The following is a 20,478-nucleotide window of genomic DNA, read 5'->3' as shown; positions in this document are numbered from 1 at the left end:
CACAATATCTGTTTCCCCAGTCTGCTCAACCAAGTCCAGGGGAGGCAACTCCCTCCATGTCTTAGCCAAGCCAGCCCTGCTAAACCCTTGTCCCTTGTAGGGGATTACTATGGATCAATGCTGGGGCCCTGGCAGAACAATCACAGGGTCCCTGGACAGGGATGTGGGGAAGAATCCTGAAGGGCCAGGGAGGGTCACACAATTAGAGGCCTGGGTTTTTTGTTTCCCTACATACCCGTCACAGATCCTAGTCCTGGGTTCTTATTTGGCCTGATTCCCCACCACAACCAGCCCTGCTAAGGGCTGAGATCCCTAGGGGCCCACCACTCCCAACTAGTTATTAATAGCTCTTCGTACCAGTAGCCACTTGACCTCTTACATTCTGGTGCCAAGGCTTAAAACTGCTTCACTCTCCAATGGCTTCTGGCCCCTCCCTCCTCGGTCCCCCCTCCCAGTTCCATTCCTTCAGCAGCTGGGCCAGATAGCTGGGAAGCCTTAAATGACTGAGTCAGCAGGCAGGGGCTCCATCAGCTCAAGGAGAGGAACACTCCACTATGAAGGGAGTAGGGCAGAAAGGGAACAGGACTGGGGAGACAGAGAGACCCAGGCCCAGGTTTCTCACCAGGTTAGAGAGAGGTCTCAGCCTGGGACGGGCCAGTCCTCTGCATACTCCAGATGGGAGCTCAGACTGAGGCTACAGCAGGAGGAACCTATCTGGGTAGGGAAAGAGGATAGAAAGGGCCAGTCTCCTCTCATCTTATCCTCAGTTCTCCTGCCCCTCTCAGGCCCCAGCACATCCGGGAACATGCTCCCAGAACTCAGCTCCAACTGCTTACATCACTCATTGCAAGCTGCATTGCCTGTTATCATTGTGTCTTTTCTCCATAAAGATATAAGACCTCCAAACTTTCCACAATGGTGGCCCCTACTGTGCCTTAAAAAAAGTTGTAAAGTTGGTTGGTTGCACTTCCCCACCATTCCCAACTCCCCTGAGCTAATATGGGGTGACAGTGCAGAGCTTCCTCAGACAGTGTATCAACCTATTCTTGAGGGAAAAGGCCTACAACCCTAGATGGCATTCCCCAGCCCCAGTATCTGCTCCACTGCCCCATGGAATTTTAATTCAGGGCATGAAGACCACAGCCTTCATTCGAGTCTAGCCCCCATCAATTGAAGTAGATTCCTAACTCCAGGGCAAACAGGATCTTGAATGTCATCCTCACTCCCTCCCATGGCTGTGCCTCACTCACCTTTATACTCTTGGGGTCAAATGCAGGTTCTTTGGGGGCTTCGGGGGCTGGGGCAGGAGTAGAGGCTGCTGCTGGGGCTGCCTTGGCTGCCTCCTTCTTAGGCTATGGCTTCTTGGGAGGCATACTACCCTGTTGGGGTCTTTCGTGGAGGTGGTACCTAAGAAGGAAGCAAGAGATGCAGTGCCTGAGAGATGAGATGGGAGACTGGGCTGCCTCCTTCCCTTTTTATCCAGGCAGGAGCCCCCACAGAGGGGCTGGGTAAGAGCAAGAGCAACTGCTGCTGACTATAAAAGGAAGAAACACCAGCAGGGTACAGCTGACAACTGTGTATTGTCACCAGGTTTGGGGCTACCAGCCCCTCCCTCTCTTCCCACACCTCAAACTTCTGATGGCCTCCACCTCTGGGACAGGCTGACCCCTTCCTACCAGTTGGTGGCCACCTAGAAGGGCCAGGAAAACAGACCCTCTCAAAAATGCCAGAGTCTGGCCAGGGAGATGAGCTGACCTGAGCAGTTGATAACCCTCACACAAAGCCCAGGGCAGCATGAGGCTTTTTTTAGCTCTTCCTGAGCAGGGGCAGCCCACTGCACATTCCTTTTAAGCCAAGATCCTTTAAGCTGAGATCCACTGTGGGCCCTCAGCTCTGTTTGAGGCTCAGCTCTCTAGCTTGAAGCTCTGAGCAACAGCTGGTTCGGCCAACCCACACTGTCCCACACTGTCCCACAGTCGCCCATGAGGCAGGATGAAATCCTCCATTTTCTAGAGCAGGCATCCCAGGAACTCAAATCCCTTGTTCTGCTGCCCCCACCAACCTCAATCATTCCACAAGTTTTGACCACTTAATAAGTAATTGCTTAGTGCAGGTGAGAAGCAGAGTCAGCAGGATCAAGGGCCAGAAAATTTGTAATCTAGTTTTTACTCTACCTCTAAGTCATTCTGTGTCCTCTGTACTCCGTGTGTGTGTGTACCAGGCACTGCTAGGCATTATTCATATAGTATCTCGTTAGATCCTCATCACAATTCTATAAAGTAGATACTATAACTACCCCCATTTTACACACCAGGAGTTTGGGTTGAATACCTTAGGCAAGGTGAGTCAGCTAATTACTTTGGGCTGGGATTACCCAGGTGTGTCTGATTCTAAATTGAATTTATATTATAATCCCATTTATAGGGGGAAAATGAGTGTTCATCAAAAAATTCACTATGGGTACACACTAAACTGTTAAAAGGAGATACCCCTGGGGACTTGGTGGATGAGGACAGAAGGATAGGAGCAATTTTCAGTTTTTAACTTTTTTCACTTCTTGTATTAATGGAAATTTTTGTAACAAACATGCATTGTTTTGCAGAGTTGAAAGCCAATCAAATGTTCAGAAAAACAACTAAAACCTTTATCCACTGCAAAGAACTCTCTTAAACTGAATATTTAGGCCCTGAAAGTTCAGAAGATAAAGAAGAGTAAAGCTGGGAGAAGCAGAAAAGCCACCTTGCCTTTCTAGGTCCAGTTTCCTCACCTAAAAATGAGATTACTAGACTGCATGACATCTGATCTCTGCTGGCTTCCAAGCCTGCAATTCTAGGTGCTCTGGAGCTAATGTCTGTCCGTGCCCCAGTTCCTTAAGCTTAAGCTCCATATCCAAGATCATTCATTTCAGAACCAAAAGGAACCTCAAAGACCTTCTTGTCCCACCCCATTTTATAGGTGTGGAACTAAGGCCCAGGGAATTTCTGAGCTGCGTCAAGACATTAGGGTATTCACTGTCAGCGCTGGGCCACGTCATTCTGACTTCAGGTGTGTGGTGTTCTCTTCTCCCACACTGCCCCTTCTACAGCCCGTGCAGGCGCTCCGCATTGGTGGACAGAGAAGCCTTCAAAGGAATCCAAGATAGGAAAATGGGCCAGAACTTTCCCAAGCTGATACCAGAGCAAGGCCAGAGCCCAGACCCTCAGCCAGTCCTCCTGGTCCTGAGTTGTGACGGCTGCTACTTTACTCTTTTTGCCTTACCTCTTCGTTTGTCTTATGACTTACCTTCTTCCTTCCTTCTCTTCCATCAGTCCTGACTCCTTGTACCTCTGCTTGTATTCTTCCATATTCCTGGTCTGCTCTCTCCCTGGCCCACTGCATTCCCCCAAAAGGGCTTAAGGGCTCAGGCTGCTGGTGATGAGAAAAGAGAACAAAGAGGAAGACCAGTCCCTCCTCTCTCCTTCCCCTCCCCCTGCCCCACTCTCCCTTCCTGGACAAGCTGTACTGCAGGGTCTGTACAAAGATGCATAAAGTGAGGTTTCTGTAGAAACCCTGTAGGAAGCTGGAGGTTAGAAGCTGGAAGGCCCAGGAACAAGTCCTGACTTTGCTAGCCACTTTCCCTCTCTGGACCTCAGCCTGGATACCTCTAAAATAAGAGATAATGAGGAGTTTTCAAACTGCATTCCACAGAATCCTGAAGCTGCACCAACATGCTTCTGGGTGCAAGGGATGTAGAGAGGCCAGGACTTGGAGATCTCCCACCCCTGCCACTTCAACCAGCCACTTCAAAAAACCACTCCTGGTGTTTTATATGCTGGGGTTCTCATGATCATTTATTTTTTTAATTTTTTTTATTTTTTTATTAACGGAAAGAAAAAAAAGAAATTAACACAACATTTAGAAATCATACCGTTCTACATATGCACTCAGTAATTCTTAACATCATCACATAGATGCATGATCATCGTTTCTTAGTACATTTGCATCGGTTTAGAGGAACTAGCAACACAACAGAAAAAGATATAAAATGTTAATATAGAGAAAAGAAATAAAAGTAGTAATAATAGTAAAAAAAAAAAAAACAAACAAACAAGCAAACAAAAACAAAAAAAACCCTATAGCTCAGATGCAGCTTCATTCAGTGTTTTAACATGATTACTTTACAGTTAGGTATTATTGTGCTGTCCATTTTTGAGTTTTTGTATCTAGTCCTGTTGCACAGTCTGTATCCCTTCAGCTTCAATTACTCATTGTCTTACCCTGTTTCTAACTCCTGCTGGACTCTGTTACCAATGACATATTTCAAGTTTATTCTCGAATGTCCGTTCACATCAGTGGGACCATACAGTATTTGTCCTTTAGTTTTTGGCTGGACTCACTCAGCATAATATTCTCTAGGTCCATCCATGTTATTACATGGTTCATAAGTTTATCTTGTCTTAAAGCTGCATAATATTCCATCATATGTATATACCACAGTTTGTTTAGCCATTCTTCTGTTGATGGACATTTTGGCTGTTTCCATCTCTTTGCAATTGTAAATAACGCTGCTATAAACATTGGTGTGCAAATGTCCGTTTGTGTCTTTGCCCTTAAGTTCTTTGAGTAGATACCTAGCAATGGTATTGCTGGGTCGTATGGCAATTCTATATTCAGCTTTTTGAGGAACCGCCAAACTGCCTTCCACAGTGGTTGCACCCTTTGACGTTCCCACCAACAGTGCAGTGGATAAGTGTGCCTCTTTCTCCGCATCCTCTCCAGCACTTGTCATTTTCTGTTTTGTTGATAATGGCCATTCTGGTGGGTGTGAGATGATATCTCATTGTGGTTTTGATTTGCATTTCTCTAATGGCCAGGGACATTGAGCATCTCTTTATGTGCCTCTTGGCCATCCGTATTTCCTCTTCTGGTAGGTGTCTGTTCAAGTCTTTTTCCCATTTTGTAATTGGGTTGGCTGTCTTTTTGTTGTTGACTTGAACAATCTCTTTATAAATTCTGGATACTAGACCTTTATCTGATATGTCATTTCCAAATATTATCTCCCAGTGTGTAGGCTGTCTTTCTACTTTCTTGATGAAGTTCTTTGATGCACAAAAGTGTTTAATTTTGAGGAGTTCCCATTTATTTATTTATTTCTTCAGTGCTCTTGCTTTAGGTTTAAGGCCCATAAAACCGCCTCCAGTTGTAAGATTCGTAAGATATCTCCCTACATTTTCCTCTAACTGTTCTATGGTCTTAGACCTAATGTTTAGATCTTTGATCCATTTTGAGTTAATTTTTGTATAAGGTGTGAGATACGGGTCTTCTTTCATTCTTTTACTTATGGATATCCAGTTCTCTAGGCACCATTTATTGAAGAGACTGTTCTGTCCCAGGTGAGTTGGCTTGACGGCCTTATCAGAGATCAAATGTCCATAGATGAGAGGGTCTATATCTGAGCACTCTATTCGATTCCATTGGTCGATATATCTATCTTTATGCCAATACCATGCTGTTTTGACCACTGTGGCTTCATAATATGCCTTAAAGTCCGGCATCGCTAGACCTCCAGCTTCGTTTTTTTTCCTCAAGATGTTTTTAGCAATTCGGGGCAACCTGCCCTTCCAGATAAATTTGCTTATTGGTTTTTCTAATTCTGAAAAATAAGTTGTTGGGATTTTGATTGGTATTGCATTGAATCTGTAAATCAATTTAGGTAGGATTGACATCTTAACTATATTTAGTCTTCCAATCCATGAACACGGTATGCCCTTCCATATATTTAGGTCTTCTGTGATTTCTTTTAGCAGTTTTTTGTAGTTTTCTTTATATAGGTTTTTTGTCTCTTTGGTTAAATTTATTCCTAGGTATTTTATTCTTTTAGTTGCGATTGTAAATGGGATTCGTTTCTCGATTTCTGCCTCAGCTTGTTCATTACTAGTGTATAGAAAAGCTACAGATTTTTCTCTCATGATCATTTTAAGAAATGATTCCATAGTTTAAACTTTTGAAAATAATGAACGAATGAGATGTTCTCAAATGTCTTCAGGCAGCAATTTTTTTTTTTTTTTTTTTTTTTTTTGGTATAGGCAGACTCAAACCTGGGTCTCCGGCATGACAGGCGAGAACTCTGCCTCCAGGTGGGAGATTTTTCATTTCCCTTCTCTCTTTCTTTTTAATTTTTTTTTTTAATTCTAAGGACAAGCAAGATATCAAATCTGTACTAGGAATAGATTTATGAGATGAGGGAACAGGGAAAGCAAAACGGGGGTCCAGGGGCATCTAAAAACAGTCTATGGGTTTTGGAGGCAGAGAAGTGTAGGTCTGAATCTGGATTTGCTCCTTCCATAAACTGCCAGTGCCCTCAGGACCTTCATCAGTAAACATTTCCTTCTTAAATTATTGTGAAATTTATATGAAATAAAGCAAGTAAAGCACCACAAACAACCCCAGGCACATAGGGAAAAAATTCATAGATGTTAATTTCCTCTGCTTTCTCAGGCAGATGAACTTAGAGGTGCGCCCAGGTTTCTCAGATTTCCCAGAAGGAACTCAATGACAGGGACCCACACGGAGGGTGGGACAAGATGAGGTTGCAGTGGGTGAAAGGATTGTGAGGTATGGTTTTAGGAATGCAGAAGAAGGGGCAGGGGCAAGGGGTGGAGGAGGGAGAAGGGCAGCAACTGGGAACCCAGAGTGTGAAATATTTGTGGCTCAGAAAGCATGTGTTAGGTCCCTGGGGCCAGGCAGCCACTCAGAAGAGGAGTCGGCCTGCCTGAAACCTTGGACCATGGGTGCCACAGAGGGGAAGGAGACCCGCCTCAGGTTAGTATCTTCTTCTCTTTGAGCAAGTCCAGCTAAATGAGGGTCTGGCACTTCAGGGGCAACTAAAAGAGAACCGTGGCTTCAGAGAAAGAGGTATGCATCAGGGATCAAGACATCTGATACCAGCCTTTATATTAAAGCTCATGACACCCCCAAAAGTTAGAGATTTCATTTGCTTATGGTCCTCATTCTGTCTCACGGTCATCTTCAAATCTTGTCTACCTAGAGTATCCTTTACAGGGCCTATAAGACATGTCACCTACCAGAGAGAAGGAAAAGGAAGGCAGGAGCATTGAGAGGTAAGTACTTGGTGGGTCCTGGCAGCCCCACCAGGAGATGCCTAGGAGAGGCGTCAGTGGTTTCCTGAACCAAAGTGCTCTGGCACATCCAATGCTCCTGCTGGAAGGACTTCAAACTCAGAATATGGAAAACACAGGACAGAATTTCACACCAGCTAGGTTACATCAGATGTCAAATTAGGAGACAAATGCAGAGGAGAACTGACAGTAGCCCTCATTTGGGCTGGATTGGGCACACATTCCCCCCTTTTCCTCCCATCACCTTTCACCACTCAGGGCCTGTGTCCTGTGTGAGAGAGATCCATGAGCATCTCCTGCCTAGGATCAAATGCTGCTGACAACAGACCTAGCTATTAATGCCTTGTCCCCGTTACCCTCCCTCCCTTCCTCTGGCCAATGGCTCATAAGCCTGGGCATCACGGAGCAGGGGCCTGGCAAACCTCATGTTAATCTGTTCCATAGAGGGTACTGGGTAAACCGGGCTTTGCTGCAAGGCAGAGGTTTAGAGGACGCACTCAGGAGCTGGACTGTCTGAGTTAGAGCCCTAATTCGGTTACTTCCCAGGGCAGCTTAGTTAACCTCTTTAAGTCTCAGTTTTCTGATCTGTAAAATGGAGTTGCTAATATCAACCTCAAAGGCTGTTTATGAGGATTAAACAAGTTATACAGAGGTACATGCTTAGAACAATGTCTAGCACAGAGCAAGTGCTCAAAATACTTGTGTAGGTCCTAACTGAACTAGTGTGACTTATGCTCCCTTCCCCAAGATCAAGAATGATAGAGAGAACCAGGAAATGAAGAAGACTGTGAGAAAACTCTGGGTAAAGGAGAAGGACTGTTTTGACCTGGCATTTGTGTAGTCGGGGGTGGCTCTGGTTTGGGGCAGGAGGTAGCCAGGTCTGGCTGTGGCATGATAAAAAATAAAAGAAGCTCTTGGGGTTCTGATGTCTTTTCCTCCGCCATTGTCTTGGAATACGGTGCCACTCTGTCACCTGCCATTACTCACACCTCTGGTCCAGGCATTGGGAAGGGTCATATCAGGGCTCAGCAGGAGCACTGTACTTCTGAGGAGTTCATCAAAACAGGTGGGCACAACCTCACTTTGGGCAATTGCTTCTCCTTCTCATCCCCTCTAAACTCCCAGGGCAAGAAAATTGAAATCTAAGAAGTGCTTTTCCCTAAGGGTAATTCTTCTGGGGTGAGGATAGGTGTGTGACATGAGGAGTTACTTTGTGGGTTGGGCACGACTGACTTGGGAGTTTGGATGCCTGGGGTTGTCAGTCTTAGGGTTCATCCAAGCCCCATCCCTCACCCCTGATCTCAATGGCACTGGTATGTACTGTTGACAGAGCAACCTACATTTTGCCCAGGGCCAAAATGACGAGACAGGTGAGGAGCACAACTAATTCAAAAGAGATGAGTCCTTTGATTATAAATTCTACTTTAAGTAGAAATATGACAACAGACACATCAAGATTTTTAAAGTAGCCTAATAAACATACTAAAAGTGATAAAGGAAAATATCAAAATGACACCAGAACAAGAAAACATAAAGAACTAAACAGAAATATCAAATATTAAAAATGTAATAGTTGATAATAAGAAAAAACTTTAAAAAGCAAACATATATTAAGTATGAAACTACTAAAATAGGGCACCCAAAAATTTCTTTTGTTGTTCCCAAACAAACAAAACAAGCAGAAACAAACAAATGTAAAACCAAACCAAAAAATAAAAATTCAACAAATGGTGCTGCTATAAAGGAGATACTCACATGGAAAGAGAATGAAATGTGACCCCCGCCACACAACATACAAAAGAAAAAAAGAAAAGAAATCTACAGTTCTGAACAGGGATTAAAGATCCTCCACAAGATGGATCAAGATTAAAACATGGGTTTTCTTGGGTAATAATCCTTTCAAACCAGCACAGCTGGCTATAGTGGGTGTTGTTTGGATGAGATGGGGGAATCAGATAAGGGAACAAAAAAATGAATAAATAAGTGAAAAAAAAAAACCCACCACAACAAATACCAGAGAGGTCTCGCGTGAACCATCGATGAAAGAAGGCCATAAATCTAGGAGAATGATTACCCTAAACCTCTGTATCTGAGATTCCCACTCACCAAGGAGGGAGGATAAAAGCAATGAATAACCTGAAGGCTCAGTGACCATTAAGACCCAGATCACCAAAGGCAAAGGCAGAAAAGGAGTACAGAGGTACCTAACATAAACATTTTCAGGACCATGGTGGCACTGGCTCTTAGAGCACTTTAAATCATCCTGCAGACTTCATTTTCTCAGCTACTTTAGCACAGGTGGAGAATGCTGCCTATGTTTGGCCCAGTCACTCAAGAATCCTTTTAAATGGTTGATGCTACTTTCTGTGCTAAGACTAAGGCAGTGCCACCTAGTGACATATCTGTGAACTGAACTATGTGAGGAGGACGCTGGGAGGGGCTCAAAAACGGTAGATTATTGTCTGCCTGAGAACCTAAGGCAGAGGGCAGGACAGCTGGTGTTCAGCAAAGCAATTTATAGCCGAAAAGCTGCAGAGCAAGCAGGAATCCTTACCAGTCATCCAAACATCCTGACAGCTGTGAGGAACTTTACAGGCCCAGAGAGAGGAGAGGGTGACTTTCCCAAGGTCACACTGTGAGTCATGGCTGACCTGAGATTAGCTGCCAGGACTTTACTTTTCTAGGCCTGGGCTCTTTCCCTAATACCACTCTAAGGTAGGAGTGGGAGCTGGTGGAGCTGGTATGGGTTTCCTGCTGTAGATGGCTGGCCCCCAAGAGGGCAAGGAGAGAAGGAAATGTCACTGAAGGAGATGACGCTGGCACCCACAGTACGGGTAACTATCAATAAGGAAAGGAGGCTCAAAACCTTAGCAGGCACTTTTTCTTGACATTTTGGAGATACGCTTTTAATGCTGAGGATAATTCTTTCTTTTTTTTTTTTTTTGTTTTTGGTTTCCCTTTCTGCCAACTTCCTCTTTTACTCCTGAATTCTGATTTCCTCCCTAGCACTCCACTTCTCTGTGGCTAGATCTAATGATCTTGTCCCTGGGTCATCTGTCACTGACCCTTCTCTCCTTTATCTCTATACTCTCTTCTTTGCTGAGTTCATCAAGATTATGCTCTTTCTTTCATCCAAACAACACTTGAGCACCTACCGCATGCAAGTATTTGCTAAGATAAATAAAAGGCCAACCCTGGACCTCATCCAGGAGGATGTAAACAGATAAATTGTTTTAATATAACAATAAATACTGCCACAAAAATGTTTACAAAGATTATATAAACAAAAAAAAGGATACATTTAGTTCTGCCTGAAAAATGGGTATCTCCAGCCCCAACTTCTTTCCCAAATTGAAGTTCCACATTCTCAATTGACCTTTGGACATTCTCACTGGGAGCACTTTAAACTCAGTATATTTTAAATCTAATTCATCTTCTATCTCCAAAAACATACATTTAAAACACCAAACACAAGTGGCAACAACAACATCAACAATTAAGTCTATTCAAGGCAACCATAGTCTGTTCTCAAGACTGAAATGTAACCAAATCTGTGTTTAATCCATTGCTCGACAATATATCTAGAGAAAACGTTTTACCTAGAACCTAGAAAAGGGAGAAACAAAGAATCTATTATTTGGAGGCTGCCCTCTCTAGATGATACAAATATTTTTAACCACCAGTCAGGCATATATGTCCCTTCTGAGGAAAGGAGTCAGCTTGTAAGATCACTCTTTTGGTTAATCTTTCTCCCTAAAAGCCTTCTAGTTCAAATGTTAATTATCAAGTGCTATAATCTCCCATAGTAGAAGGAATTGGATAAGAATATTTCTCACTTTAAATGAGTAACTTGGTACAGTTTTCATATTCTGTTTTCAGATTCAACTACCTAGGATCCTAGAATCATGGAAATTTTGAGCTGCCTATCCTCTGTAGCAAACTTTTTGCTGTATTCCTGGCTCTCCATTTTCTCCCTCCTCCAATTTATATAACCCTCAGCTGTTATCATAATCTTTCTCAAATTCCATTTTCATGAGGTCACTCCCCAGCTCAATCACCACCAGTGACTCCCTAGGTCTACTTTATCAGATCTAAAATGATTCGCCTGAAACCTAAAGCTTTTAATCAACTGTCCCCATTTCAACCAAGCTTATTCAGTCTCCACTCTAGGCAAGCTGTTTTCTTTACTGTCCTCTTGCCACCACTAGCTTCTTTCTGCCCTGTGCCTTTGATTCTGCCCTGCCCCTCCTGGCCATCAGCCCATGTAGTACATCTCAGAGCTCACCTAACCAAAATGCATTATCTAATCAGCCCCAACATGCCAAACACCATACCACCTTAACTTTAAATCCCTCAAAGACTTCTGTGCCAGAAGTTCTCTGGGTCCATAAAGGGGGAGTAAAAAAAGCATCAAGTTTAGAACAATAAGAGATAAAATTAAATAGTCAAGTCACTCAATTATCATTCTAAAAATATTCATAGATTCATAATATTTTAATATCTTCTTATAATTTTTATGCAGAGCACAGTGTTAGCTGATGGGGACATCATGGCGAGTTTAAATCTCTGCCTTTATGGAGCTCATATTAAACAAGTGCAATTAAAATTGCCATATACACTATGAAAGACCAAAAATGCCATTTGAAAGTATAATGTATCTACCAGTTTGAATCTACGGTGGACCCTAGAAAAGCCATGTCCTTTAATCTTCATTCAATATTGCTGGGTGGGAGCATTTTGATTGTTTCCATGGAGATGTGACCCATCCAATTGTGGGTGGTAACTTTTTTTTTTTATTAATTAAAAAAATTAACTAACACAACATTTAGAAATCATTCCATTCTACATATGCAATCAATAATTCTTAATATCATCACATAGATGTATGATCATCATTTCTTAGTACATATGCATTGATTTAGAAAAAGAAATAGCAAGACAACAGAAAAAGAAATAAAATGATAATATAGAGAAAAAATAAAAATAAAAATAAAAAGAACAAAAATATATAAGAAAAAAATAAAAAAAACAACTATAGCTCAGATGCAGCTTCATTCAGTGTTTTAACATAATTACATTACAATTAGGTAGTATTGTGCTGTCCATTTTTTTTTTTTTTGGTAATTTATTTATTTAATTTTTAAATTTTTAAAATGTAAAGGTTTTTTTTTTTATTAATTAAAAAAATTAACTAACACAACAATAGAAATCAATCCATTCTACATATGCAATCAGTAATTCTTAATATCATCACATAGGTGTATGGTCATCATTTCTCAGTACATATGCATCGATTTAGAGAAAGAAATAGCACTACAACAGAAAAAGAAATAAAGTGATAACACAGAGAGAAAACACAAATAAAAATAAAAAGTACAAAAATATATGAGAAAAAAAAAAACAAACAAACAAAAAAAAAACTATAGATCAGATGCAGCTTCATTCAGCGTTCCAAGATAATTACATTACAATTAGGCAGTATTGTGCTAACCATTTTTTTTTTTTTAGACATCATACCATTCTACATATGCAATCAGTAATTCTTAACATCATCACATAGATGCATGATCATCGTTTCTTAGTACATTTGCATTGGTTTAGAAGAACTAGCAGTATGACAGAAAAAGATATAGAATGTTAATATAGAGAAAAAAATAAAAGTAATAATAATAAGAACAAAACAAACAAAACAAAACAAAACAAAAACCTATAGCTCGGATGCAGCTTCGTTCAGTATTTTAACATGATTACTTTACAATTAGGTATTATTGTACTGTCCATTTTTGAGTTTTTTTTTTTTTTATTAATTAAAAAAAATTAACTAACACAACATTAGAAATCAATCCATTCTACATATGCAATCAGTAATTCTTAATATCATCACATAGGTGTATGGTCATCATTTCTCAGTACATATGCATCGATTTAGAGAAAGAAATAGCACGACAACAGAAAAAGAAATAAAGTGATAACACAGAGAAAACACAAATAAAAATAAAAAGTACAAAAATATATAAGAGAAAGAGAAAAAAAAAAACAAAAAAAAAACTATAGATCAGATGCAGCTTCATTCAGCGTTCCAACATAATTACATTACAGTTAGGCAGTATTGTGCTGACCATTTTTTTTTTTTTTTTTAGACATCATACCATTCTACATATGCAATCAGTAATTCTTAACATCATCACATAAATGCATGATCATCGTTTCTTAGTACATTTGCATCGGTTTAGAAGAACTAGCAGTATAACAGAAAAAAATATAGAATGTTAATATAGAGAAAAAAAAATAAAAGTAATAATAATAAGAATAAAACAAACAAAACAAAACGAAACAAGAACCTATCGCTCGGATGCAGCTTCGTTCAGTATTTTAACATGATTACTTTACAATTAGGTATTATTGTGCTGTCCATTTTTGAGTTTTTGTATCTAGTCCTATTGCACCGTCTGTATTCCATCAGCTCCGATTACCCATTATCTTACCCTGTTTCTAACTCCTGCTGAACTCTGTTACCAATGACATATTCCAAGTTTATTCTCGAGTGTCAATTCACATCATTGGGACCATACAGTATTTGTCTTTTAGCTTTTGGCTAGACTCACTCAGCATAATGTTTTCTAGGTCCATCCATGTTATTACATGCTTCATAAGTTTATCCTGTCTTAACGCTGCATAATATTCCATCGTATGTATATACCACAGTTTGTTTAGCCACTCGTCTGTTGATGGACATTTTGGCTGTTTCCATCTCTTTGCAATTGTAAATAACGCTGCTATAAACATTGGTGTGCAAATGTCTGTTTGAGTTTTTGCCCTTAATTCCTTTGAGTAGATTCCCAGCAATGGTATTGCTGGGTCGTATGGCAATTCTATATTCAGCTTTTTGAGGAACCGCCAAGCTGCTTTCCACAGTGGTTGCACCATTTGACATTCCCACCAACAGTGGATAAGTGTGCCTCTTTCACCGCATCCTCTCCAGCACTTGTCATTTTCTGTTTTGTTGATAATGGCCATTCTGGTGGGTGTGAGATGATATCTCATTGTGGTTTTGATTTGCATTTCTCTAATGGCCAGGGACATTGAGCATCTCTTCATGTGCCTTTTGGCCATTTGTATTTCCTCCTCTGAGAGGTGTCTATTCAAGTCTTTTTCCCATTTTGTAATTGGGTTGGCTATCTTTTTGTTGTTGAGTTGAACAATCTCATTGTAAATTCTGGATACTAGACCTTTATCTGATATGTCGTTTCCAAATATTGATTCCCATTGTGTAGGCTGTCTTTCTACTTTCTTGATGAAGTTCTTTGATGCACAAAAGTGTTTAATTTTGAGGAGTTCCCATTTATTTATTTCCTTCTTCAGTGCTCTTGCTTTAGGTGTAAGGTCCATAAAACCGCCTCCAATTGTAAGATTCATAAGATATCTTCCTACATTTTCCTCTAACTGTTCTATGGTCTTAGACCTAATGTTTAGATCTTTGATCCATTTTGAGTTAACTTTTGTATAGGGTGTGAGATATGGGTCTTCTTTCATTCTTTTGCATATGGATATCCAGTTCTCTAGGCACCATTTATTGAAGAGACTGTTCTGTCCCAGGTGAGTTGGCTTGACTCCCTTATCAAAGATCAAATGACCATAGATGAGAGGGTCTATATCTGAGCACTCTATTCGATTCCATTGGTCGATATATATATCTTTATGCCAATACCATGCTGTTTTGACCACTGTGGCTTCATAATATGCCTTAAAGTCTGGCAGCGCAAGACCTCCAGCTTCGTTTTTTTTCCTCAAGATGTTTTTAGCAATTCGGGGCACCTTGCCCTTCCAGATAAATTTGCTTATTGGTTTTTCTATTTCTGAAAAATAAGTTGTTGGGATTTTGATTGGTATTGCATTGAATCTGTAAATCAATTTAGGTAGGATTGACATCTTAACTATATTTAGTCTTCCAATCCATGAACACGGTATGCCCTTCCATCTGTTTAGGTCTTCTGTGATTTCTTTTAGCAGTTTTTCGTAGTTTTCTTTGTATAGGTCTTTTGTCTCTTTAGTTAAAATTTATTCCTAGGTATTTTATTCTTTTAGTTGCAATTGTAAATGGGATTCATTTCTTGATTTCCCCCTCCGCTTGTTCATTGCTAGTGTATAGAAATGCTACAGATTTTTGAATGTTGATCTTGTAACCTGCTACTTTGCTGTACTCATTTATTAGCTCTAGTAGTTTTGTTGTGGATTTTTCCGGGTTTTCGACGTATAGTATCATATCGTCTGCAAACAGTGATAGTTTTACTTCTTCCTTTCCAATTTTGATGCCTTGTATTTCTTTTTATTGTCTAATTGCTCTGGCTAGAACCTCCAACACAATGTTGAATAATAGTGGTGATAGTGGACATCCTTGTCTTGTTCCTGATCTTAGGGGGAACGTTTTCAATTTTTCCCCATTAAGGATGATATTAGCTGTGGGTTTTTCATATATTCCCTCTATCATTTTAAGGAAGTTCCCTTGTATTCCTATCCTTTGAAGTGTTTTCAACAGGAAAGGATGTTGAATCTTGTCAAATGCCTTCTCTGCATCAATTGAGATGATCATGTGATTTTTCTGCTTTGATTTGTTGATATGGTGTATTACATTAATTGATTTTCTTATGTTGAACCATCCTTGCATACCTGGGATGAATCCTACTTGGTCATGATGAATAATTCTTTTAATGTGTTGTTGGATACGATTTGCTAGAATTTTATTGAGGATTTTTGCATCAATATTCATTAGAGAGATCGGCCTGTAGTTTTCTTTTCTTGTAATATCTTTGCCTGGTTTTGGTATGAGGGTGATGTTGGCTTCATAGAATGAGTTAGGTAGTTTTCCCTCCACTTCGATTTTTTTGAAGAGTTTGAGGAGAGTTGGTACTAATTCTTTCTGGAATGTTTGATAGAATTCACATGTGAAGCCGTCTGGTCCTGGACTTTTCTTTTTAGGAAGCTTTTGAATGACTGCTTCGATTTCTTTACTTGTGATTGGTTTGTTGAGATCATCTATGTCTTCTTGAGTCAAAGTTGGTTGTTCATGTCTTTCCAGGAACCCGTCCATTTCCTCTAAATTGTTGTATTTATTAGCGTAAAGTTGTTCATAGTATCCTGTTATTACCTCCTTTATTTCTGTGAGGTCAGTAGTTATGTCTCCTCTTCCATTTCTGATCTTATTTATTTGCATCCTCTCTCTTCTTCTTTTTGTCAATCTTGCTAAGGGCCCATCAATCTTATTGATTTTCTCATAGAACCAACTTCTGGCCTTATTGATTTTCTCTATTGTTTTCATGTTTTCAATTTCATCTATTTGTGCTCTAATCTTTGTTATTTCTTTCCTTTTGCTTGCTTTGGGGTTAGCTTGCTGTTCTTTCTCCAGTTCTTCCAAATGGATAGTTAATTCCTGAATTTTTGCCTTTTCTTCTTTTCTGATATAGGCATTTAGAGCAATAAATTTCCCTCTTAGCACTGCCTTTGCTGCGTCCCATAAGTTTTGATATGTTGTGTTTTCATTTTCATTCGCCTCGAGGTATTTGCTAATTTCTCTAGCAATTTCTTCTTTGACCCACTCGTTGTTTAGGAGTGTGTTGTTGAGCCTCCAAGTATTTGTGAATTTTCTGGCACTCTGCCTATTGTTGATTTCCAACATCATTCCTTTATGGTCCGAGAAAGTGTTGTGCAAGATTTCAATCTTTTTAAATTTGTTAAGACTTGCTTTGTGACCCAGCATATGGTCTATTTTTGAGAATGATCCATGAGCACTTGAGAAAAAGGTGTATCCTGCTGTTGTGGGATGTAATGTCCTATAAATGTCTATTAAGTCTAGTTCATTTATAGTAATATTCAGATTCTCTATTTCTTTGTTGATCTTCTGTCTAGATGTTCTGTCCCTTGATGAGAGTGGTGAGTTGAAGTCTCCAACTATTATGGTATATGAGTCTATTTCCCTTTTCAGTGTTTGCAGTGTATTCCTCACGTATTTTGGGGCATTCTGGTTCGGTGCGTAAATATTTATGATTGTTATGTCTTCTTGTTTAATTGTTCCTTTTATTAGTATATAGTGTCCTTCGTTTGTCTCTTTTAACTGCTTTACATTTGAAGTCTAATTTGTTGGATATTAGTATAGCCACTCCTGCTCTTTTCTGGTTGTTATTTGCATGAAATATCTTTTCCCAACCTTTCACTTTCAACCTATGTTTATCTTTGGGTCTAAGATGTGTTTCCTGTAGACAGCATATAGAAGGATCCTGTTTTTTAATCCATTCTGCCAATCTATGTCTTTTGATTGGGGAATTCAGTCCATTGACATTTAGTGTTATTACTGTTTGGATAATATTTTCCTCTAACATTTTGCCTTTTGTATTATATATGTCATATCTGATTTTCCTTCTTTCTACACTCTTTTCCATATCTCTCTCTTCTGTCTTTTTGTATCTGACTCTAATGCTCCCTTTAGTATTTCTTGCAGAGCTGGTCTCTTGGTCACGAATTCTTTCAGTGACTTTTTGTCTGAGAATGTTTTAATTTCTCCCTCATTTTTGAAGGATAATTTTGCTGGATATAGGAGTCTTGGTTGGCAGTTTTTCTCTTTTAGTATTTTAAATATATCATCCCACTGTCTTCTAGCTTCCATGGTTTCTGCTGAGAAATCTACACATAGTCTTATTGGGTTTCCCTTGTATGTGATGGATTGTTTTTCTCTTGCTGCTTTCAAGATCCTCTCTTTCTCATTGACCTCTGACATTCTAACTAGTAAGTGTCTTGGAGAACGCCTATTTGGGTCTAATCTCTTTGGGGTGCGCTGCACTTCTTGGATCTGTAATTTTAGGTCTTTCATAAGAGTTGGGAAATTTTCAGTGAAAATTTCTTCCATTAGTTTTTCTCCTCCTTTTCCCTTCTCTTCTCCTTCTGGGACACCCACAACACGTATATTTGTGCGGTTCATATTGTCCTTGAGTTCCCTGATACCCTGTTCAAATTTCTCCATTCTTTTCCCTATAGTTTCTGTTTCTTTTTGGAATTCAGATGTTCCATCCTCCAAATCACTAATTCTATCTTCTGTCTCTTTAAATCTATCATTGTAACTATCCATTATTTTTTCTATGTTTGCTACTTTATCCTTCACTTCCATAAGTTCTGCGATTTGTTTTTTCAGTTTTCTATTTCTTCTTTATGTTCAGCCCATGTCCTCTTCATGTCCTCCCTCAATTTATCGATTTCATTTTTGAAGAGGTTTTCCATTTCTGTTCGTATATTCAGGATTAGTTGTCTCAGCTCTTGTGTCTCATTTGAGCTACTGGTTTGTTCCTTTGACTGGGCCATATTCTCAATCTTTTGAGCATGGACAGTTATCTTCTGCTGCTGGCGTCTGGGCATTTATTCAGATTTCTCTGGGTGTTGGACCCAGCAAGGTTGTAAGATTTTTCTGTGAAATCTCTGGGATCTGTTTTTCTTATCTTGCCCAGTACGTGGCGCACGTGGCACACGTTTGTCTCAAGTGTTTGGAATGGGTCTCCCCCAGTCACCGATCTCCGTGGCCTGGGGATTTCGGATCCAAATCTCTCCGTTGGTTCAGGGGCCGCGCGTGGTGGGGGCGTCAGCTGCCGCGGCTTGAGGGGACCCTGTGGCTGGTTGCGGGCCGCAGCGGGCCTGGGGGATTCCCCACCGGACCAGGAAGCCTCCCGTGGGGGGGGGCTTCCGCGGCTTGGATAGCCCTCCTATCTGAGACTCGTATCCGCGGACTCGAAGCAGAGACTCGAAGCCGCCCGCGAAAGAGGGGTGCCACCTGCCTCGGCTTGGGAAACTTGCTTCTCCAATACTCTCAGCCGGCCCGGAAAGGGGGGGGGAGTAGCTCGGACCACCGCAGCTGCCGCTGATTGGGAAATCGCACGCCGCTCGGGGGTCTCACTGCAGCCGAGTCTCGCAGTCAGTCTAGCCAGCCCAGACTTTGGATAGCCCTCTGATCCGGGACTCGTAGCCGCGGACTTAAAGCCGAGACTCGAAGCCGCCCGCAAAAGAAGGGCGCCGCCTGCCTCGGCTTGGGGAACTTACTTCTCCGATACTCTCAGCCGGCCTGGGAAGGAGGGAGGGATTAGCTCGGACCGCCGCAGCTGCGGCCGCTCAGGGGTCTCGCCGCAGCCAAGTCTCTCAATCAGACTTGCCAGCCCAGACTTTGGATAGCCCTCTGATCCGAGACTTGTAGTTGCGGACTCGAAGCCGAGACTCGAAGCCGCCCGCAAAAGTGTGGCGCCGGCCGCCTTGGCTGGGAAGCTTGTCTCTCCGAGTCTCTCAGCCAGCCCCGGAAGGAGGGAGGGATTAGCTCGGACCGCCGCAGCTGCGGCCGCTCGGGGGTCTCGCCGCAGCCAAGTCTCGCAATCAGACTTGCCAGCCCAGACTTTGGATAGCCCTCTGATCCGAGACTTGTAGTCGCGGACTCGAAGCCGAGACTCGAAGCCGCCCGCAAAAGTGTGGCGCCGGCCGCCTTGGCTGGGAAGCTTGTCTCTCCGAGTCTCTCAGCCAGCCCCGGAAGGAGGGAGGGATTAGCTCGGACCGCCGCAGCTGCGGCCGCTCGGGGGTCTCGCCGCAGCCAAGTCTCGCAATCAGACTTGCCAGCCCAGACTTTGGATAGCCCTCTGATCCGAGACTTGTAGTCGTGGACTCGAAGCCGAGACTCGAAGCCGCCCGCAAAAGTGTGGCGCCGGCCGCCTTGGCTGGGAAGCTTGTCTCTCCGAGTCTCTCAGCCAGCCCCGGAAGGAGGGAGGGATTAGCTCGGACCGCCGCAGCTGCGGCCGCTCGGGGGTCTCGCCGCAGCCAAGTCTCGCAATCAGACTTGCCAGCCCAGACTTTGGATAGCCCTCTGATCCGAGACTTGTAGTCGCGGACTCGAAGCCGCCCGCAAAAGTGTGGTGCCGGCCGCCTTGGCTGGGAAGCTTGTCTCTCTGAGTCTCTCAGCCAGCCCCGGAAGGAGGGAGGGATTAGCTTGGACCGCCGCAGCTGCGGCCGCTCGGGGGTCTCGCCGCAGCCAAGTCTCGCAATCAGACTTGCCAGCCCAGACTTTGGATAGCCCTCTGATCCGAGACTTGTAGTCGCGGACTCGAAGCCGCCCGCAAAAGTGTGGTGCCGGCCGCCTTGGCTGGGAAGCTTGTCTCTCCGAGTCTCTCAGCCAGCCCCGGAAGGAGGGAGGGATTAGCTCGGACCGCCGCAGCTGCGGCTGCTCGGGAAATCGCCCGCCGCTCGGGGATCTCACTCACCACAGCTGAGTTTCGCAGTCAGACTAGCCAGCCCAGACTTGGTTACGCTGTGTGTCCATTCCCTGCTGTAGCCCCGGGAGCTGTTT

The 20,478-nt window shown here is 42.2% G+C and overlaps 1 protein-coding gene across 8 annotated transcripts in view; it reads right to left on the bottom strand.

Annotated features, from left to right (window-relative positions):
- The window catches only part of LOC143686957 (myosin light chain 4-like), a 52,041-nt gene that overhangs the window by 19,243 nt on the left and 12,320 nt on the right, over positions 1 to 20,478 (bottom strand). For 4 of the 8 annotated variants that reach the window (XM_077163461.1, XM_077163460.1, XM_077163465.1 and 1 more), the window contains one exon: positions 3,283 to 3,408. In XM_077163461.1, coding sequence (XP_077019576.1) covers positions 3,283 to 3,378 — 96 coding nt within the window. In that variant the 5' untranslated portion in view covers positions 3,379 to 3,408. Of the gene's footprint in view, positions 1 to 3,282; positions 3,409 to 3,907; positions 4,037 to 20,478 lie in introns of those variants that run through there. The other 4 variants (XM_077163459.1, XM_077163458.1, XM_077163464.1 and 1 more) reach the window with 4 other exon arrangements.

Source organism: Tamandua tetradactyla, chromosome 6 (genome assembly GCF_023851605.1).
Source record: "Tamandua tetradactyla isolate mTamTet1 chromosome 6, mTamTet1.pri, whole genome shotgun sequence".
In the NCBI taxonomy this organism is placed as follows: Eukaryota; Metazoa; Chordata; class Mammalia; order Pilosa; family Myrmecophagidae; genus Tamandua; species Tamandua tetradactyla.
Note: the sequence above shows the minus strand (reverse complement) of the source record. Positions and strands in the feature narration are given on the sequence as shown.